The sequence below is a fragment of the Symphalangus syndactylus genome, chromosome 17, assembly GCF_028878055.3.
Source record: "Symphalangus syndactylus isolate Jambi chromosome 17, NHGRI_mSymSyn1-v2.1_pri, whole genome shotgun sequence".
Taxonomy (NCBI): Eukaryota; Metazoa; Chordata; class Mammalia; order Primates; family Hylobatidae; genus Symphalangus; species Symphalangus syndactylus.
The window spans coordinates 35,754,555-35,777,202 of NC_072439.2; the positions used below are offsets into that span (position 1 = coordinate 35,754,555).

A 22,648-nucleotide genomic window follows, 5' to 3' on the forward strand; every position below is an offset into this window, starting at 1 on the left:
ATCCAGCAACACATAAAAAGATTATGCCCTATGACCAACTGGGATTTATCCCAGAAATGCAAGGTTGGTTTAACAAATGAAAATTAATCAATGTTATGCACCATATTAACAGAATAGGAGACACAAACCACATGATCATTTAAATAGACAAAACATTTGATAAAATCACTTTTTCATGATAAAAACACTCAACAATCTAGGAATAGAAGGTAACTTCCTCACTTTGATTAAACTACAGCTACCAAAACAACAACAGCTAACAACACACTTAATAATGAAAGACTTGCCAGGTATAATGGCTCATACGTGTAAACCCAGCACTTTGGGAGGCAGAGGTGGAGGATCCCTTGAGGCCAGGAGTTTCAGACCAGCCTGGTCAACATAGCAAGACCCCATCTCTAACTGAAAAAATAAGGAGGCCAGGCATGGTGGCTTATATCTGTAATCCTAGCATCTTGGGAGGCCAAAGCAGGAGAGCCAAAAAAAAAAAAAAAATTAGCCAGTCATGGTGGCTGAGGACCTGTAGTCCTAGCTACTCAGGAGGCTGAAGTGGGAGAATCATTTGAGCCTAGAAGTTGGAGGTTACAGTGAGCTATGATTGCACCACTCTAGCCTAAGTGACAAAGTGAGACCCGTCTCAAAAAAGAAAATAAAAAATATGAGTAAGTTTAACAAGAGAAACACAAGATTTGTACAATGAAAACCACAAAACACAGCTTGGCACAGTGGCTCATGCCTGTAATCCTATCAAGTTGGGAGGCCAAGGTGGGAGGACTGCTTGAGACCAAGAGTTTGACACCAGCCTGGGCAACAAAGTGGGATCCTGTCTCTAACTTAAAAAACAAAATAAGGCCAGGCGAGGTGGCTCACACCTGTAATCCCAGCACTTTGGGAGGCCAAGGTGGGTGGATCTAACCCCATTAGAGATGGGGTTTCACCATGTTGCCCAGGAGTTTGAGACCAGCCTGGGTGACATGGTGAAATCCCATCTCTAAAAAAATTAAAAAATAAAAATAAAATAAAAAATAAAAAACAAAGTAAACCTACAAAAAATACAGTTGAAAGACATTACGAAACTCTAAATAAATGTTAAGACCTTCGATGTCCATGGATTGGAACACAATATTGTTAAGATTGCAATACTCCTTGATCTACAGATTCAAGGGAATTCCTATTAAAATCCTAGATGGCTTTTTTGCGGAAATTGACAAGCTGACACTAAAATTCACGTGGCAATGCAAGGGACCCAGTATATCCAAAGCAATCTTGAAAAAAGAGAACGAAATTGGAGGATTCATACTTCCCAATTTCAAAACTTACTACAAAGCTAAAATTATCAAGCCTTTTGATACTGGCATAAGGACAGACATATAGAAGAATGAAATAACATTGAAAGTCCAGAAATAAACCAGTATATTTAAGGTCCAATGAGTTTTGGCAAGGGTGCCAAGAAGATTGAATAAGGGAAATATCTTTTCCAACGAATGGTGCTGGGACAATTGTACATGGAAAAGAACGAAACTGGACCTCTACCTCATACCATATACAAAATTATCTCATAATGAATCAAAGATCTAAATGTAGGAGCTAAAAACAACAAAATTCTTAGAAGAAAGCACAGGTGTAAATCTTTATGATACTGTATTAGGCAATGGTTTGTTAGATATGACACCAATAGCACAAACAAGATAAACTGGACTTTATCAAAACTTTTGAGCTTCAGGCCGGGCGTCGTGGCTCATGCCTGTAATCCCAGCACTTTGGGAGGCCGAGGCGGGCGGATCATGAGGTCAGGAGATCGAGACCATCCTGGCTAACATGGTGAAACCCTGTCTCTACTAAAAATACAAAAAATTAGTTGGGTGTGGTGGTGCGTGCCTGTAGTCCCAGCTACTCGGGAGGCTGAGGCAGGAGAATGGCATGAACCCGGAAGGTGGAGCTTGCAGTGAGCCGAGATTGCGCCACTACACACCAGCCTGGGCGACTCAAAAAAAAAAGCTTTTGCGCTTCAAAGGACACTATCAGAAAGTGAAAAGACAACTAACCTGCAGAATGAGATAAAATATCTGCAAATCATATATCTGATAAACGTCTAGTATCTAGAATATATAAAGAATTCTTATAACTCAACAATAAAGAGGCCAGGCCTCTTTACATGCCTGTAATCCCAACACTTTGGGAGGCCAAGATAAGAGGATCACTTGAGTCCAGGAGTTTAAGACCAGCCTGACCTAGTGTCTACAGACAATTTTTTTTTTGAGTCACAGTCTCACTCTGTCACCCAGGCTGGAGTGCAATGGCATGATCTCAGCTCACTGCAACCTCCGCCTCCCGGGTTCAAGCAATTCTCCTGCCTCAGCCTCCCAAGTAGCTGGGATTATAGGTGCCCACTACCATACCCAGCTAATTTTTGTATTTTTAGTCGAGACAGGTTTGCCATGTTGGCCACGCTGGTCTTGAACTCCTGACCTCATGGTCCACCTGCCTCAGCCTCCCAAAGTGCTGGGATTACAGGTGTGAGCCACCGCACCTGGCCTGGAAAATTTTAAAAAATCATCTGACATGGTAGCATGTACCTGTAGTCCCGGCTACTTGGGATGCTGAGTTGGGAGGAATGCTTGAGTCTGGGAGGTTGAGGATGCAGTGAGCAGTGATCATGCCACTGCACTCTAACCTGGGCAACAGAGGGAGATACTGCAAAAAAAAAAAGGCCGGGCGCGGTGGCTCATGCCTGTAATCCCAGCACTTTGGGAGGCCAAGGCGGGCAGATCACAAGGTCAAGAGATTGAGACCATCCTGGCCAACATGGTGAAACCCGGTCTCTACTAAAAATACAAAAATTTGCTGGGCGTGGTGGCGTGAGCCTGTAGTCCCAGCTACTTAGGAGACTGAGGCAGGGGAATCGCTTGAACCCACGAGGTGGAGGTTGCAGTGAGCTGAGATCGTGCCACTGCACTCCAGCCTGGTGACAGATCAAGACTCCGTCCCAAAAAACAAAAACAAACAAACAAAAAACATCAATTTAGAATAGTACCTGGAACATAGTAAAATCTATAAATATTAGCTATTGCATGTATACAGTAATAGCCAATTGTTCCAGCATGATTTGTAGAATCCTTTTCCCTCTGATTTTTTTATTTTTATTTATTTTATTTATTTATTTATTTTTTATTTTTTTTTTTTTTTTGAGACGGAGTCTTGCTCTGTCGCCCAGGCTGGAGTGCAGTGGCGCAATCTCGGCTCACTGCAAGCTCCGCCTCCCGGGTTCACGCCATTCTCCTGCCTCAGCCTCTCCGAGTAGCTGGGACTACAGGCGCCCGCCACCACGCCCGGCTAATTTTTTGTATTTTTTTTAGTAGAGACGGGGTTTCACCGTGGTCTCGATCTCCTGACCTTGTGATCCGCCCGCCTCGGCCTCCCAAAGTGCTGGGATTACAAGCGTGAGCCACCACGCCCGGCCTGATTTATTTTATTATTATTTTTTTGAGACGGAGGTTCGCTGTTGTTGCCCAGGCTGGAGTGCAATGGCACGATCTTGGCTCACTGCAACCTCCGCTTTCCAGGTTCAAGTGATTCTCTTGCCTCAGCCTCCTGAGTAGCTGGGATTACAGGCGTGAGCCACCGTGCCCGGCCAACATACAAATTTTTCTTATATATTTAAGGTATGTTTCCATCATTGTATTCTTTTAAGTAGGAATTGTTTTAGGGGAGAGTAGCTTGGAAGCCAAGACTCCTCTCAACTTTTCTCAATTCATTACTTAAGAAAGAAAAATTTTACACCTGTTTCACCTTAGATATCTAGGGAGAAATCACCTAGATTCTTCCTGCCTCTCAGAGGGTGCTGTGAGGATAGATGAGATGCTAGACAGAAAGTTCAGAAAGCTGAGTAACATAAAGCTGCAAAAGGAGAGAACAGAGATTCCATAGATAATATTTTAAGTCAACTACAGTTCGTTAAGTTGTAAGAAAATTATTTATTTATTTATCAAGACAGGGTCTCACTCTGTTGTCCAGGCTGGAGTGCAGTGGCCTGATGTGGGCTCACTGCAACCTCAACCTCCTGGGCTCAAGCGATCTTCCCACTTAGCCTCCGGAATAGCTACTACAGGTGCAGGCCACCATGCCCGGCTAATTTTGTATTTTTTGTAGAGCTGAGTTTTCGCCATGTTGCCCAGGCTGGTCTCAAATTCCTGGGCTCAGGCGATCCTCTTGTGTCGGCCTAGCAGTGTTGGGATTACAGGCGTGAGCCACTGCACCCAGCCTGTTTTTTGCTTTTCTTTTTTCTTTTCCTGGTTTGTCTTGAACAAGACATATAAATGTACGACTATAGACTTTGCATTTGGTATTTCCCCCGAAATCTTCCCAAGTCATAATTCAACTCCTGGTGTGTTACTTCCTCAAAGAGGTCTTCTCTCACACACTAGGAGTAAAGCTTCTTCCCCACTCCTAGTCACTTTCTGTCTCACTATCCTGAAGCGCTTTTCATTATTTGAAATATTTGTGTTTATTGGCTTTTTAACTGTCTCCCCTTCCTCACTCAAATATAAATTCTACCTGGGTTGATAACTCTTTAACCCCATGCTTAGAACAATGCTTTGCACGGGGGGTATAGCTCAGGGATAGAGCATTTGACTGCAGAACAATGCTTTGCACGTAGTATGCCCTACGTTTTGTGAAAATATTTGCTGAATAATATAGTGATTTTAAAAAATCCCCAAGCAGTTTCATGTATCTCATTTGATCATTACAACTATTTGAATAAAATGAGATTGTTAGTCCCATTGTACAGAGACTCAGAGAAGGTTTTCACCCAAGGCAATAGGGCTAGTAAAATGGTAGTGTTAGAATTGTCGTGCAGGTGGATTGCTTTGTCCATACACGGACTTCATTTCTAGGGCTAAGGGTATTTTAAATTACTTTGCCGTTAAGGAAGCGATGACTCTGAAAGATAGCAGTAACCACCACTACAGGCACCTGTAAAGATCCTCTCTCCTTTTTCCTTTCTTTCTCCCGCTAGATTCTGCAGCTGAACACGTGTGACCTGTGTGGACAGTACTCACTCAGTCTCCCTCCCGAGTCCTGCCCACAGTAAGCCCGGCCCCTTCTTTTGCCGGAGCCCCGCCTCTCGGCCTCTTTCCAACTCAGCCCCCACGGATCTCGCCCTTCCCCCGCGGCCTCACGGCTTCTCGCGAGAGTTGAGCGCGCCTGGCCGGACGGGAGGAAAGTATCCGTTCCGCCGAGGGGGGAAAGGAGGAGCCGGAGACAGATTGTACGACCGAGCGCGGGCAGGCGGGAGGCAACGGAGCTACCAACCGGTAAGTCCTTTTAACATTAGCTAGTCCATGATCTGACGGGAGTCTCCCCTTCAACTCTGGCCAGTCCCAGCGTTCCAGGCTGGGGTCTCCCCTCCCAGTCTGTGTTGGACGGGGGCGCTGAGGCGGTGGCCGGGCCCTGTCTGAGGAAGAGGGTGGGGCATAGGCCAAAGCCGACCAATGGGAGAGAAGGAAGCCTCGATTGGCGGCGATGAGCGCTAATGGGAGATCGCTTTTACGTTGCCGTGCGCCGCCCCTCTCCTCTCCCTACTCCCGCCTCCTTCCTTTGGGGGGAAGGCGGGGCCAGAGGCTTGAAGTGTGGGGAGAACTTGGGGGTAAGTAGCCCCGGGGGGCACAGGGCGTGGCAAGGAGAGGGGAATTGAATCCTGAGGGAAGGGTAGTCTACTGGAACCTAATGGAAGGATCATGGGATGGGGTGGAATGGGAGAAAGAGGAGGGATACTAAACTAGGTTAGAAACCCAGGGATTCCCAGAGAGTGGGATTAGGAGCTTGGAATTGGAAAAGGGTAATAGGCAGGAGGTAGGAATGAGTAGGTGAGAACAAAGATCTTGATCTGGTGACACAACACCCCCTTGGGTTTGGCAGAAAAGATAGATAGGGGTGGATTATTGGAAATGAGGGTCATGGCATTTTGATTGAATTAATTAAAAGAACATCAGGGACATGATATCAGAGAGAAAATATGGATTTGGAGAAAATTAAGTGAATTAATTTAAGAGGACAGTATGGGTGAGCTGAGTCGCCATAAGGCATGGCTTCTGGAAGGATATGAGCCTTGAGAGCGATAAGAGGTGTTTGGGAAGGAGATGGCTGATATACCCGTCTTTAGCCTAGGTATCAGGTGGTTGGGATATTGATTTAGGGCTTCTGGTGGATATGGCACCCAGACTGGTGACCAGCCCCCAAGATGCTGGGATGGGGGTTGGGAAGGAGAAAAATAGAACACTTTCATCGCTTCTCTGATTTTCCTGCTCCCTCTCTTATATTTCCCAAACTCTTCCGAAACACCGGGATGTGGGCTTGGGACTTAAGCAGTCCAAGTTGGAGCCCCATAGGGACTTATATGTTGCTCTGAATTGCTTGTTATGTTCTCTGACTGGGGTGTTTACAACCCAGGGCACCTCCTACCCAGAGTCCCGCGTTGCTACTTTCCTAACTTTAAAAGTTTGTTTTCTGCTTAACAGAGGGTGTTTTAGTATCTCTGAGGGTCATGTCATATTAAGTACAGGTGTGTAGGGGGTGTGCAGAGTCTTCTCAGCAAGCTCACATGAGTCCTGTGTTTAAAAATTTTGCAGTAGTGTAATTCTTGTGGAGATATCAGTCTTTATGGGCATTCCATGCAGAAATATAATAAAATGAAGTTTGTTTTGTTAAATGTGGCTTCCCCAGTCATTCTCGAAGAGTTGTCGAATGGGTGGTTGCAGTTTGTTTTAGTTAACTTATATAATGTGTTTTTAAATAGTGTAAATAAAATAGACATGTTATTTCAGGAAAGTGAAAAATGTTCAGTTTTTTCCTCTGTGTCCAGACTCAGAAACTAAAGCTATGTCATAATATCTTAGGCCAAGGGCTGGGGAAATCAAAAACAATTTGTACTTACACATGGAAGTTGTAAGGTAAGTGGAGGCTCTTGCGAAATGTAACATGTCTGTAAGAAAAGAAGCTAAAGAAAAGTTTGGCAGCTCTACTAAGTAGTCTTACCAGTTCTTAATTCTGTACAGAAAAGGGACAGGGCTTTGCCCTTTGTTTGATAGTTGTGTATCATTTAATAACAAATTGGATTAATATAGCCAATTTATAACTTCTTTGCTCTTGGGTAGATTTTGCTTTTACATTCCTTCTCTTCTCCTTTTACTTTTGAGAAGTGAAATAATGTCCGAAATATCAGTAAAGCTATTATGTGAAGAGAAACCAGGATATAGAGTTGTATTAACCTTTGGTTTTCTGCAATCAGCTGAAGCTTTTCTTCCTGGCCAAGAAGTTGCCCCTATAGCACATTGAGACCAATTCATTGCTGACCCCTTAGCATTAACTACTGAGCTGGGTTCTAGTATTTCACAGTAAGAGCATTGCTATTGGACGTTTAGAACATTTCCAATTTGCCTGGCAGCAGTACAAAAAATTACCCAGTGAGAGAGGAGAGTCCCTTGTTTTGGTCTTCTGCCCTAGAATTGGTGATGGCTTTGACTAGGGCACTATTAAACCCAAGATTCCTTTTTTCCTCACTAGTGCTACCATCTAGCAGAAAGCTAGAGTGATAACACTGCTCATCTTTCAACTTGTGGATCAAAGTTTACACCCTGTGGTAATTTCAGTGTTGTAATTTTTAAAGACGTTTGTTTACCACGGTTTTAAAATGTTAATAGCTCCACTTACTGTATCTTGTTCTCTTTCCTTTCCTCATTTCCAACCCAAAATGAAAATTGTTTTTTCAACCAACTCTTAAACTACTTCTTTGCCTGGAGTAAAGTCGCTGGCTCTGTCTGAACACAGCTGCTCTGAAGTTCTCAGAAGTTATTGTTTTGTGCATGTCAAGACTGAGTTTTTCCTAGGCTACGGTAGGAGGGAGTTAGTGTTACAGCAGCCTCCTATCCACGTCTGATAAGGAGGAGCCTTCTCCTTGCAAGGAAGTTTTAGGTGGAACAGATAGAACTCCATGTAAATGTCTAATAAAGCTAGCTCTCTTCTTGAGACTAGTTAGCATGCTGGTATATAATTGTCCCTTATCCCTTGATAAAAGTACTGAAGTTAAGGTACAGATGTTTCTTTGAGAAAAACAAATGCAGCATTCATTTAAAAGGAAAAAGCATTCATTTCTTTTGTTGTTGGTTTCTCAGAAAATTGTCCTACGGTTTTGGAGTTCATGAAAAAGTCTTCTGTCTCTTTAAAAATATGTCAAAGAAAATAATTTTTAAGCTTCTCTGACATTTACTCATTTTGACATGTTGCCTTCCCCTAAGGTTTCTTTTAGAAGGGATCAAATAAATTCATGATATGTGAAAACACATCATAGTTGGTATGATGTGTTAAAAGACGGTTGGTCTTTTTGTTTGTTTGTTTGTTTGTTTGTTTTTTTGAGACAGAGTCTTGCCGTCGCCAAGGCTGGAGTGCAGTGGCGCGATCTCGGCTCACTGCAGGCTCCGCCCCCCGGGTTTCACGCCATTCTCCTGCCTCAGCCTCCCGAGTAGCTGGGACTACAGGCGCCCGCCACCTCGCCCGGCTAATTTTTTGTATTTTTAGTAGAGACGGGGTTTTACCGTGTTAGCCAGGATGGTCTCGATCTCCTGACCTCGTGATCCGCCCGCCTCGGCCTCCCAAAGTGCTGGGATTACAGGCGTGAGCCACCGCGCCCGGCCTAGACGGTTGGTCTTTTAACTTTTGAATGCTCTAAGGAGAAAGTCTCCACTTCACAGATACCCTGTTCCATTATTGGAGCTTTACTTTTAGAACATTTTTTACATTGTGCTGAAGCTCTTTAGTTCTGTTATCTGAAGCCACAATAAATAAATCTAGTTCCTTGTTAACATGGTAGTCTTCAAGTATTTCATGACACTTACCGCTTTCATTCTTTTAGAGACAGGGTCTCACTATGTCGCCCAGGCTGGAGTGCAAGTAACGTGATCACAGATCATTGTAACCTCGAACTCCTGGGCTAAAGTTATCTTCTAGTCCTAGCTTCCTGAGTAACTAGGACTCTTGGCCTCAAGCGGTCCTCCCAGCCTCCAAGTAGCTGGGACCACAGGCACATGCCACCATGCCTGGCTAATTTTTAAATTTTTGTAGAGATGGGGTCTCCCTGCATTGCCCAGGCTCTTCTCGAATTCCTAGGCTCAAGCCATCTCCCCACCTTGGTCTCTCAAAGTGCTGGGATTACAGGAGGCATCTCTTCTGGGGTAAATACCCCAAGTTCTTTAAGCTTTTTTTTTTTTTTTTTTTTTTGAGACAGAGTTTCGCACTTTTGCCCTGGCTGGAGTGCAGAGTCTCGCACTTTTGCCCTGGCTGGAGTGCAGAGTCTCGCACTTTTGCCCTGGCTGGAGTGCAGTGGCACAGTCTCGGCTCACTGCAAGCCCCGCCTCCCAGGTTCACGCCATTCTCCTGCCTCAACCTCCCGAGTAGCTGGGACTAGCAGGCGCCTGCCACCATGCCTGACTAATTTTTTGTATTTTTAGTAGAGACGGAGTTTCACCGTATTAGCCAGGATGGTCTCGATATCCTGACCTCGTGATCCACCCGCCTCGGCCTCCCAAAGTGCTGGGATTACAGGCGTGAGCCACCGCGCCCAGCCAGCTATTTCTATTATTATTATTATTATTATTGTTATTATTATTATTATTATTGAGACGGAGTCTTGCTGTGTTTCCCAGGCTGGAGTGCAGTGGTGCGATCTCAGCTCACTGCAACCTCCACCTTCCGGTTTCAAGTGACTCTTGTCCCTCAGCCTCCCGAGTAGCTGGGAGTACAGGTGTCTGCCATCCATGCCTAGCTAATTTTTGTATTTTTAGTAGAGACGGGGTTTCACCATTTTGGCCAGGCTGGTCTTGAACTCTTGACCTCAAGTGATCCGCCTACCTCGGCCTCCCAAAGTGCTGGAATTACAGGCATGAGCCACTGAGCCCAGCCCGTACGATTTCTTAAGTGACATTTTTAATAAAAGTTCAGGCTCTTCATCAAGTTAGTTACCTGAGTGGTTTATGGTTCCTTATCTAGGTCTGAACATCTCAGATACAATCTAATAAATACAAACTACGGGAGGAATCACAACTTCTATTTTATTGCATTCTATGCCTCTGTTCTTAAAGCCTAAGATCACATTAGTTTGTGTAGTTGATTTTTTTTTTTTTTTTTGAGACAGAGTCTTGCTCTGTCGCCCAGGCTGGAGTACAGTGGCTCGATCTTGTCTCACTGCAACCTCCGCCTCCCGGGTTCAAGCGATTCTCCTGCCTCATCCACTGGAGTAGTTGGGATTACAGGCCTGCACCACCACACCCAATTAATTTTTTTTTTTTTTTTGTATTTTTAGAAGAGACGGAGTTTACATTTATCCCTGTAATTATCATCTTGTTAATTTGGTTTGTTGTTTTAGCTTGATAATGTCATTTCACCTCTTGACCATTTCTCATATGTTTGTATTATTGATAAATTTGATAAACATAATACCTTTGTTTTTGTTTTAGGTCACTGGTAAACATGTATAAGGGTAGAGCAATGCTATACAACATGAGTAGACTATCATTATGTTAACAGTAACCTGTTAGTCAACCTTTTGGATAAAATTCAGTTGTGAATCCCACCTGCCATTTTATATAATCTAACCTTTATTTTCTATGAAATAGCAAGAGGTATCTTGTTGAAATCCAAGTACAGTATGTTCTGCCTCTGACATCTCTGAACTCCTAGGCTAGTGACCCTGTCAAAAAAGAAAATGAAGTTGCATATTAGTTGCTGTTTGGGTATCTTATGCTACTGTTTATAGATCACTGCGTAACTTGCCAATGGTTCATAAGTGATCTGTTTAATAATTCATTTAGAATCTTTCTGAGAAATAATATTTCACTAGTCTACAATTTCTGTACTTGACCTCCCTTGCCCCACATTTTAAAAAATTATAATTTTCCCATTTCCAAGACTTCTAGTCCTGTTTTTTTTCATTTTCAAATAATTATAGAAAATTAACCATATTTCTTCATAGTTGCAGGGATTTTTTGTTGTTATTTTGTTACTGTGTTTTGGTTGTGCTTTTTTCCTTTTTTTTTTTTGAGATGATGTCTCGCTGTGTTCCCCAGGCTAGAGTGCAGTGGCATGCTCACTGCAACCTCTGCCGCCTGGGTTCAAGCAATTCTCTGGCCTTAGCTTCCCAAGTAGCTGGGATTACAGGCATGTGCCACCACACCTGGCTAATTTTTGTATTTTTTTAGTAGATATGGGGTTTCACCATGTTGGCCAGGCTGGTCTTGAACTCTTGACCTCAAGTGATCCGCCCACCCAAAGTGCTAGGATTACAGGCATGAGCCACCGTGCTCGGCCATGGTTGTTTTTTTTGAAACAGGGTCTCACTCTGTTGCCCAGACTGGAGCACAGTGGCACAATCATGGCTCATACTGCAGCCTCAGTCTCCCAGGCTCAAGCAATCCTCTTACCTCAGCCTCCTGAGTAGCTGAGACTAAAGGCTCATGCCACCATGCCTGGCTAATTTTGTTTATTTTTTTGTTAAGGTCTCATCATGTTTCCCAGGCTGGTCTCGAACTGCTGGGCTCAAACAATCCTCCTGCCTTAGCCTCCCAAAGTGCTGAGATTACAAGCATGAGCTACTGTGCCTGGCCAGATTTTTTGACATTAGATGAAATTCTGTTTCGGAAACTTTTTTTTTTTCTGAGACAGGGTCTCCCTCTGTCTCCCAGGCTGGAGTGCAATGGCGCCATCTTGGCTCACTGCAGTCTCTGCCTCCTGGGCTCAAGCGATTCTCCTGCCTCAGCCTCCTGAGTAGCTAGGACTACAGGTGTGTGCCACCGAGCCCATCTAATTTTTGTAGAGATGGAGTTTCCCGTGTTGCCTAGGCTGGTCTTGAATTCCTAAGTTCAGGTGATCTGCCTGCTTTGGCCTCCCAAAGTGCTGGAATTACAGGCATGGGCCACCATGCCCAGCTTGTTTTGGAAACTCTTCTTTTTTTTTTTTTTTTTTTTGACATGGAGTCTCGCTCTGTCTCCCAGGATGCAGTGCAGTGGTGTAATCTCAGCTCACTGCAACTTCTGCCTCCCGGGTTCAAGGAGTTCTCCCCCCTCAGCCTCCCAAGTAGCTGAGACTGCAGGCACATGCCACCACGCCCGGCTAATTTTTGTATTTTTAGTAGAGACGTGGTTTCACCATGTTGCAGGCTGGTCTCAAACTCCTGGCCTCAGGTGATGCGCCCGCCTGGGCCTCCCAAAGTGCTGGGATTACAGCGTGAGCCACTGCACCTGCCCTTGGAAACTCTTTTAGGAAAAAACTTTATTCCCTGGACATTTTAACTTAGAAATGAAAGAATTAAACTACTCTCTGAAAACAATTATATGTAGTTTCTCTATAATGTTGACATCTCCAATTTAGACCTAACTTTTCATTTTCTTTTTTTTTGGAGACAGAGTCTTGCTGTGTCAGCCAGGCTGGAGTGCAGTGGCGCAGTCGTGGCTCACTGCAACCTCTGCCTCCCAGGTTCAAGCAATTCTCATGCCTCAGCCTCCCAAGTAGCTGAGACTACAGGTGCCCACCACTGCGCCTGGCTAACTTTTTGTGTTTTGGTAGAGGTGGGGTTTCACCATGTTGCTCAGGGTGGTCTCGAAAGCCTGACCTCATGCAATCCACCTGCCTCAGCATCCCAAAGTGCTGGGATTACAGGCGAGAACCATCGCGTCTGGCCCTAACTTTTCATTTTCTGTTTGGAATAAAAACCTATACCAACTATAAACACACACACACACACACACACACACACACACACACACACACACACAAAATTGCCATTTATAATTGTAGTTTATTGGCAAGGATGGTCTAAGTTTGCCAGGCTATGTGTTGTAGGTGAAGGGTGCTACAAATGAGATACGACTTCAGAAGACATCTCTAGGGACTAAAGACTTTACATTGGCAGGCAGCAACTTTTCCTGCTTGTTAATTTTAGACCTGACAGTTGAATTTATGTTTGAGCAATTTTAGCTGATAAATGCATTTTTTAAGTACCTTCCTCTTTTGGCATTTTAATTTTTACTTTCGTTTTTAAAAAATTGCAAGTTGTGAATGAATGTGCATATTAAATTAGCATGCTACTAGGCAGGGAAACAATGCATTTTCTTTTGATACCTTCTCATCCATCTGATAGTATTAGTTATGAATTATCCTGGAAAGCAGAAGGATGGACTTGATAACCTCTCAAGATCCTTTTCAGGCCAGAACTTTCATAAATAGAAGTTATGATCAAGGAACTTACTCTTGAAGAATCAGGAAGAAAAATAGACTGTAAAGAAAATAAAATTGAAATGTTTCTTTTGACCCAGTGGGAATGGATAAACACAAGTAAGAAACATAAATGACGAGAAATAAGAACTCCTTTGAGCTAAAAACAAAACAAAAATCAACAACAACAAATATTTTGCATTGGAGTCATTTTATATCTTAAAAATATTTTATCATGACATTTTCTCTTCGACATTTCCCTTGTGGACACTTTGTGTTGAAAGAATGTTGGGTTTTGTTCCTGTTAAATCATAGTATTTTGTTTCCTTCCTTTCTCGTTTGTCCTTTTGTTTAAAAACTTTTTTTTTTTTTTTTTTAGTCTTCTGTATCATGTACTGACTGCCTCTATACAATGAGGCAAGATTCAATTCAATTTTGAAAGTATTTGCTATATCACTTCCTCGGAAATGAAGGATGAGTGTTACAATTCAGGAAAGGTTGTATGAAAAGATAAACTTGTATAAAAAGATAAGCTTTTAAAATTTTGTAGGCAAACATTTAACAAAGGTTCCCAACCAAAGCAAAGGTGAGTTAGTATAGTGGTCTTTTTTTTTTTATTATTTAAAAAAATTTTTTTTGAGACATAGTCTTGCTCTGTCACCCAGGCTGGAGTGCAGTGGCACAATCTTGGCTCACTGCAGCCTCCGGCTCCTGATTACAAGCAATTCTTCTGCCTCAGCCTCCCGAGTAGCTGGGATTACAGGTGCCTGCCACCATGCCTGGCTAATTTTTATATTTTTAGTCGAGACGGGGTTTCAACCATGTTGGCCAGGCTGGTCTCGCACCCCTGACCTCAAATGATCCACCCACCTTGACCTCCCAAAGTGCTGGGATTACAGATGTGAGCCACTGTGCCCGGCCTAGTATAGTAGTTTTAAGAAGGACATAATATGTAAGCATTGGTTGGGCACAGTAGTTCACACCTATAATCCTAGCACTTTGGGAGGCTTGGGCCCAGGAGTTCAAGACCAGCCTGGGTAACATGACAAAACCCTGTCTCTATAAAAAATACAAAAATTAGCCGAGTATGGTGACGCGCATCTGTAGCGCCAGCTACTTGGGAGGCTGAAGTGGGAGGATTGCTTCAGCCCAGGAAGCAGAGTTTGCAGCCAGCCGAGGTTGCAGCACTGCACTCCAGCCTGGGCAACAAAGTGATACCCTGTCTCAAAGAAATAAATAATACATACGTTTACAGTAAAACTCATTACAAACCCTTGATTTCAGGTTGTTAGCTTTTTCTCATCTTTTTTTTTTTTTTTTTTTTTTGAGACAGAGTCTTTCTCTGTTGCCTAGGCTAGAGTGCAGTGGCACAGTCTCGGCTCACTGCAATCTTCGCCTCCCAGGTTCAAGCAGTTCCCCTGCCTCAGCCTCCTGAGTAGCTGGGATTACAGGCACACGCTGCTACACCTGGCTAATTTTTTAGGTATTTTAGTAGAGATGGGGTTTCACTGTGTTGCCCAGGCTGGTCTCAAACTCCTGAGCTCAGGCAATCCACCTGCCTCAGGCTTCCAAAGTGCTGGGATTACAGGAATGAGTCACTGAACCCGGCCATGCCTTTTCTCATCTTTTGGCAATTTTAATCCTCAGTGTTCCCATACATTTGAAACCAGAATGTGTGTAAAGTTTCTTTTTTTTCTCTTCAATACTGTATCTCTTCTTAATAAATATCATGAAAGTCGATGAAAGTGTAGGTTGGGTGAGTTGGCCCACACATGTAATCCCAACACTTTGGGAGGCTGGGGTGGGCAGATTGCTTGAGCTTGGAGTTCGAGACCAGCCTGAGCAACACAGGGAGACCCCATCTCTACAAAAAATTTAAAAATTAGCTGGGCTTGGTGGTGCACGCCTTTAGTCCTAGCTACTTGGGAGGCCAAGGCGGGGGGATTACTTGAGCCTGGGAGGCGGAGGTTTCAGTGAGCTGAGATCACACCACTGCACTCTAGCCTGGGTGACAGAGTGAGACCCTGGCTCAAAAAAACCCAAAAGTAAACTAACGGGAGCCAAGATTTAGCTTAGAAAATCATTTCATGAGCTTGTGGCATGGACATCTGTGGTCACTTGTTTTGCCACAGCCCCACCTTCTCACAAAACCCAACTTGCTTCCTTTGAGTGGAATTGCTTACTGTTTTCTTCTGATCTGATAGATTGCTTCTTTTTGCTGTAGTAGACGGAATGTTTGTGTGCTAAATTGGTCAATTTTTGGGGAGGGCTTAAAACTTACCATGCAGTGCCGGGCGCGGTGGCTCACGCTTGTAATCCCAGCACTTTGGGAGGCCGAGGCGGGCAGATCATGAGGTCAGGAGATCGAGACCACGGTGAAACCCCGTCTCTACTAAAAATACAAAAAATTAGCCGGGCGTGGTGGCGGGCGCCTGTAGTCCCAGCTACTTGGAGAGGCTGAGGCAGGAGAATGGCGTGAACCCGGGAGGCGGAGCTTGCAGTGAGCCGAGATCCCACCACTGCACTCCAGCCTGGGTGACAGAGCAAGACTCCGTCTCAAAAAAAAAAAAAAAAAAACTTACCATGCAGTAAGAAAAAAACATTTTGTCAGATTGAAAAATAGGGCACAACCATTCTTTTTGAAATAGGAATATGCCTGACTCATTATTATTATTTTTATTTTTAGAGATGGGTCTGGGTCTGTCGCCCAGGCTGGAGTGCAGTGGCATGATCATAGCTCACTGGCAGCCTTGAACTCCTGAGCTCAAGTGATCCTCCAGTCCTCGTGCCTCAGCCTCCCAAGTAGCTGGGACTACAGACGCGCACCCCCTCGCTTCCGATCCAGCCAGTCTTTAATTATTTTGCAGAGAAAGGATTTAGCTCTCTTGCCCAGGGGTCTAAAACTCCTGGGCTCAAGGGATCCTTCTGCCTCAGCTTCCCAAAATGTTGGGATTACTGGTATGAGCCATCGCATCCAGCCCCTAACTGTATCATAAAATCAAGATGATTTGTTGAATATGACATAATTACTGTAAATGATTCATGTTGGTACTAAGTTTCTTGCCAGTAATATTTATTTAAGTTTTATCAAAGTTGAATAACACCTTGTTGGTTTTATTTAACATCATATTTCTGGTACCAACATGACTCCTGTAGCACCATTTTCTTTTTTTTTTAATTTTTCTTTTTTCTTTTTCTTTTCTTTTTTTTCTTTTTTTTTTTTTTTTTTTTTTTGACACAGAGTCTCGCTCTGTCACCCAGGCTGGAGTGCAGTGGCGCAAGCTTGGCTCACTGCAAGCCCCGCCTCCCGGGTTCATGCCATTCTTCTGCCTCAGCCTCCTGAGTAGCTGGGACTACAGGCGCCCGCCACCATGCCTGGCTAATTTTTTTTGTATTTTTAGTAGAGACGGGGTTTCACCATGTTAGCCAGGATGGTCTCAATCTCCTGACCTTGTGCTCCTCCCACCTCGGCCTTCCAAAGTGCTGGCATTACAGGCGTGAGCCACTGCACCCGGCTCTTTTTTCTTTTTCTTTTCTTTTGAGATGGCGTCTTGCCCTGCTGCCCAGGCTAGAGTGCAGTGGCATGATTTCTGCTTACCACAACCTCTGCCTCCTGGGTTCAAGCGATTCTCCTGCCTCAGCTTCCCAAGTAGCTGAGATTACAGGCACCTGCCACCATGCCTGGCTAATTTTGTATTTTTAGTAGAGACAGGGTTTCACCATGCTGGCCAAGCTGGTCTTGAACTCCCGACCTTAGGCATCTGCCTGCCTCGGCCTCCCAAAGTGCTGGGATTACAGGCATGAGCCACCACGCCCAGCCAACACCATTTTCTTTAACTTATTTTTTGAAGTTTTGGTCAATAGTAGTTTGCTAATACTTTGCACATACATGTTTGGGACTGGTGAGAGTGAATTGGCGAGCATTGGAATAACCCCAAATAGATCACTGTTGAAAAAATGTGGACAGACTTAGGAAATAAATATTTTCTCCTGAGAACTTCTAAATGTCTCAGTGATTGTCATTGTGGGATAGTGCAGCTATTTCCTACCCAGAACCAATCTTATACTTTAAGATTAAAGCCTGTCAGGTTTTTTGTTGTTTGCAACCTGTTTAAGATTTTAAATTGGTCCTTTAAATTAAAAGATAATTTTAAAAGATCAATGTTTTGGGGTTGATTACTTTTGGCTTATTGTTTTGAGGATCATACTTTATCTGAAAATGGCAGGAAAAAACAAAATTTTTTGTTTAGTTTTTGTTCAGCATCCTATCAGTTTCCAGGAGTTTTTCAACTTCTAAAATGCACACTGAGGCCAAACATAAATAAATACAATGTTCTCCAGTTATTTCTAACTTTGCTTCCTGCTGTCACTTTAGCAAATTGTGCTTCTTTGTTTTTGCTTTATTAACCTTTCTGGGGATAGCTCAAAATAGTCCTGGAATCCTCTGAAAGCCTAGAGAGCCTTAAAAAAAAACTTCAAGTAGTTGCCTGTATAAAGCTGCTTCCAGATAGGTTCTAAGCTTTGGCTATGTGTTGCCTAACTTATGATTCAGCCTAATTCTCACTCTCATCTGTTTTCAGTCATTTGCTGCAAAACTATTTGGTCTATTTAAGCTGGCTCCTTTCTTTGAAGCCAGTTTCTGCATGTCTGAGCTTGAAATCCAGAAATTAATTTCAGCCTTCTGTTTGATCAATTTAGGGCCCTCTACTGCTTGTGTATTCCTTAAAGCAGTGGATCTCAAACTTTTTGGTCTTGGAATTCACCCCATAATACTTTTAAAAATTATTGAGGGCCAGGCCTAGTGGCCCACACCTGTAATTCCAGCACTTTGGGGGGTTGAGGTGGGGGTGGGGAGATTGCTTGAGTCCAGGAGTTTGAGACTAGCCTAGGTAACATAGTGAGACCTTGTCTTTACAAAAATTTTTAAAATTACTGGAGCTTGTTGGTGCACTCCTGTAGTCCCACCTACTCAAGAGGCTTAGGTAGGAGGATCACTTGAGCCAGGGAGACAGAGGTTGCAGTGAGCTGAGATTGTGCCACTGCACTGCAGCTTGGGCAACAGAGTGAGACCCTGTCTCACAAAAAAAAAAATAAAATAAAATAAAATAAAATAACATAAAATAAAATAAAATAAAGTAAAATAATTGAGGACTCCAAAGAGCATTTGTTTATCTGGATTATATCTGTTGATATTTAGCATATTAGCAATTATGAGATAAGTTTTTAAAATATTTATTAATTTACTTTAAAATAACAAACCCATTACATGTTAACATAAATAACTATATTGTTTAAAAAGAATGTGGGGGACGAACTTCAGATCTCTTTAATGTCTGGCTAAACAGAAAACAGCTGGATTCTCATATCTGCTTCTGCATTCAATCTGTTAAGATATGTTATTTTGGTTCAAGTATTTGAAGAAAACGATGTAATGGGAAAAGAGAGGATTATTTTCAGGTAATTGTATATAGTCTTTGATACTACAGCAAAATCTGAAAAGTGATAGTTTCATAAAGGTTAGCTGTGGTATAGAATTTGAAACCCCATCTGTGAACTTTTTAGTACTGCTATGTTAAAATGCATTGGCTCAGGATAAATAGCTATCATTGGGAAATTTTTTTTAAATGCATTGGCCTCACTTGCCTTTTTTTTTCTTGAGACAGAGTCTCGCTCTGTTGTCCAGGCTGGAGTGCAGTGCTGTGAGGTTGGCTCACTGCAACCTCTGCCTCCCAGGTTCAAGCGATTTTTGTGCCTCAGCCTCCCGAGTAGCAGGGACTACAGGTGCGTGCTACCATGCCCTACTAATTTTTGTATTTTTAGTAGAGACAGAGTTTCACAATGATGGCCAAGCTGGTCTCAAACTCCTGGCTGGAGGTGATCTGCCCACCTCAGCCTCCCAAAGTGCTGGGATTACAGGCAAGAGCTACTGCGCCCAGCCAGCCACCTCGCCCAGCCTAACTTGCTCTTTAAATGGATCTTTTACTCACAAATGATTTTAACCTTCATGAACCCCCTGAAAGATCTGTAGGGATCCCTGGAGCCCACTTTGAGAACTGTAGTCTTACAGTGCCAACCTTGAAAAATGCAGCTGTTGGGCAAGGTGGCTCACTCCTGTAATCCCAGCACTTTGGGAGGCTGAGGCGGGTGGATCCGAGGTCAGGAGATTGAGACCATTCTGGCCAATGTGGTGAAACCCCATGTCTACCAAAAATACAAAAATTAGCCAGGTGTGATGGCATGCGCCTGTATTCCCAGCTACTCAGGAGAATCGCTTGAACCTGGGAGGTGGAAGTTTCAGTGAGACGAGATCCAGCCACTGCACTCCAGCCTGGGTGACAGAGAAACACTCCATCTTAAAAAAGAAAAGAAAAAGAAAAATGCAGCTGCCAGGCACAGTGGCTCATGCCTGTAATTCCAGCACTTTAGGAGGTCAAGGCAGGAGGATCACTTGAGGTCAGGAGTTCGAGACCAGCCTAGCCACTATGGTGAAACCCCGTCTCTACTAAAAATACAAAAATTAGCTGTGTGTGGTGGTGCGAGCCCATAGCCCCAGGTGCTTGGGAGGCTGAGGTGGGAAAATTGCTGGAACCCAGTAGGTGGAGGTTGCAATGAGCTGAGATGGTGCCGCTGCACTCCAGCCTGGGTGACAGAGCGAGACTCCTTCTCAAAAAAAAAAAAGAAAAAAAATGCAGCTGTTTTCCTATAATTTTCACATGTCACAACATATGCTTTCCGATTTTTTTTCAACCATTGAAAAATGTAAAAACTGGCTGAACGTGGTGGCTCATGTCTGTAATACCAGCACTTTAGGAGGCTGAGGCAGGCAGATCACTTGGGGCTAGGAGTTTGAGACCAGCCTGGCCAACACAGTGAAAACCTGTCTCTACTAAAAATTGAAAAAATTAGCTGGTCATAGTGGCACATGCCTGTAATCCCAGCTACTCAGGAGGCTGAGAAATGAGAATTGCTTGAACCCAGGAGACAGAGGTTGCAGTGAGCCAAGATCCCGTTACTGCACTCTAGCCTGGGCAACAGAGTGAGATTCTGTCTCAAAAAGAAAAGAAAAGAAAAATGTAAAAACTATTCTTAGCTTGTGGGCCATATAAAAATAGGTGATAGGCTGGATTTCGCCCATGAGTTGAAGTTGGCTAACCCATCATATATACTATTACTGGATTAAGAATTTTGTTTGTTTGTTTGTTTGTTTTGCGATGGAGTCTTGCTCTGTCACCAGGCTGGAGTGCAGTGGCGTGATCTCGGCTCACTACAACCTCCAACTCCCTGGTTTGAGCGATTCTCCTGCCTCAGCCTCCAGAGCACGTGCCACCATGCCTAGCTAATTTTTGTATTTCTAATAGAGACGGAGTTTCGCCATGTTGGCCAGGAGGGTCTCGATCTCCTGACCTTGTAATCTGACCACCGTGGCCTCCCAAAGTGCCAGGATTACAGGTGTGAGCCACCACACCCAGCCTGGATAATGAATTTTAAAATAATTGTAATAAAACATGCTTAATGTTAAAAATGTGAATATTAGCTGGGCACGATGGCTCACCCTTGTAATCCCAGAACTTTGGGAGGCCAAGGTGGGAGGATCGCTTGAGCCTGGAATTTTGAGACCAGCCTGGGCTACATGGCGAGAGCCCCTGTCTCTACAAAAAAAAAAAAAAAAAAAAAGAGCTGGGCATGGTGATGTGCACCTGTAGTCCCAGCTACTCAAGAGGCCGAGACAGGAGGATCACTTGAACCCAGGAGGTCAAGGCTGCAGTGAACTGTGATCATGCCACTGTACTCCAGCCTGGGTGACAGCGAGACCTTGTCTCAAACAAGAAAACCCACCAAAAAAAACAAACTATGAACATCACTTAATTTTCCTAAATAAAATGATACCCCAGAACATGTAGCCCCTCAAATTCATGTTTTGGGACATTTATTTATATAATAAGCATATGTAACAAGTTTAATAAGCATATATAACAGTACCTGTTATGCTCTGAAGTGTTGGTAAAACATGATTCAGTTGTAACTAGACAACTTTTAGGGGTTGTAAAAAGATGTGGTGTCCATTCTTGTATCTTTTTTTTTTTTTTGTCAGACAGAGTCTCACTCTGTTGCCCAGGCTGGAGTGCAGTGGTGTGATCTCAGCTCACTGCAACCTCCACCTTCTGGGTTCGAGTGATTCTCCCACCTCACCCTCCCAAGTAGCTGGGATTACAGGTGCCCACCATGACACCCGGCTAATTTTTGTATTTTTAGTAGAGATAGGGTTTCCCCATGTTAGCCAGACTGGTCTCCAGCGTCTGGCCTGAAGTGATCCACCTGCCTTGTTGTCCCAAAGTGCTGGGATTACAGGTGTGAGCCACTGCACCTGGCCCATTTTTGTATCTCGTTTGGAATGTATGAGACAGGTAACTAGGATCAGTCTGACCTTAACCCCTTGACCTTTTTTGTCTATATATATTTTGTAACTCTCTGCCTCAGTTTTCCAGTCTGTTAGCAAGTGCTTTACAAAACACTAATATAAAACAATAAGGCTAAAGTCTGGGCACGGTGGCTCACGCTTGCAATCCCAGCACTTTGGGAGGCCAAGGCGGGCGGATCACTTGAGGTCAGGAGTTCGAAACCAGCCTGGCTAACATGGTGAAACCCCATCTCTACTAAAAATACAAAAATTAGCCGGGTGTGGTGGCGCGTGCCTATAGTCCCAGCTACTCAAGAGGCTGAGGCATGAGAATCTGTTGAACCCAGAAGGCAAAGGTTGCAGTGAGCCGAAATCACACCACTGCACTCCAGCCTGGGCGACAGAGCAAGACCCTGTCTAAAAAAAAAAAAAAAAGCGTAACATTTAACACAATAAAGCTAATTAGTTTAAGATTATAGTGGTACATATATGCTTTCAACATATCCTTTTGGGACATTTCATTTAGTAATGAGATAATATATGCTAAACTATTATTATGCTAAATAATTCAATGGAAAATTCAGAATTTATGAACTTTTTTTTTTTTTTAGAGTCCCAGTCTGTCACCCAGGCTGGAGTGCTGTGGTGTGATCATAGCTCACTACCACCTTGAACTTCTGGGCTCAGGGGATCCTCTCATCTCAGTCTCCCGAGCTCCCGAGTAGCTGGGACTATAGGCACACACCACTGTGCGTGGCTAATTTTTTTTTTTTTTTTTAGAAATAGGGTCTCGTGGCCGGGCGCAGTGGCTCATGCCTATAATCCCAGCACTTTGGGACGCTGAGGCGGGCAGATCACCTGAGGTCAGGAGTTCGAAACCAGCCTGACCAACATGGAGAAACCCCATCTCTACTAAAAATACAAAATTAGCCGCACATGGTGGCGCATGCCTGTAATCCCAGCTACTTGGGAGGCTGAGGCAGAAGAATC

General features: G+C 43.7%; 1 protein-coding gene across 7 annotated transcripts in view; it reads left to right on the forward strand.

Moving 5' to 3' along the window:
- The first annotated feature begins 5,201 nt into the window (after positions 1-5,201).
- LOC129466127 (cyclic AMP-dependent transcription factor ATF-7) overlaps positions 5,202-22,648 on the forward strand; it is a 125,093-nt gene continuing 107,646 nt past the window's right edge. For 2 of the 7 annotated variants that reach the window (XM_063621482.1, XM_063621478.1), the window contains exon 1: positions 5,587-5,647. Coding sequence is in view for 1 of the 7 variants with exons in the window: in XM_063621483.1 (XP_063477553.1) it covers positions 5,524-5,647 (124 nt within the window). In the remaining 6 variants the exon portion in view is untranslated. Of the gene's footprint in view, positions 5,316-5,340; positions 5,648-6,705; positions 6,951-22,648 lie in introns of those variants that run through there. The other 5 variants (XM_055249175.2, XM_063621483.1, XM_055249177.2 and 2 more) reach the window with 5 other exon arrangements.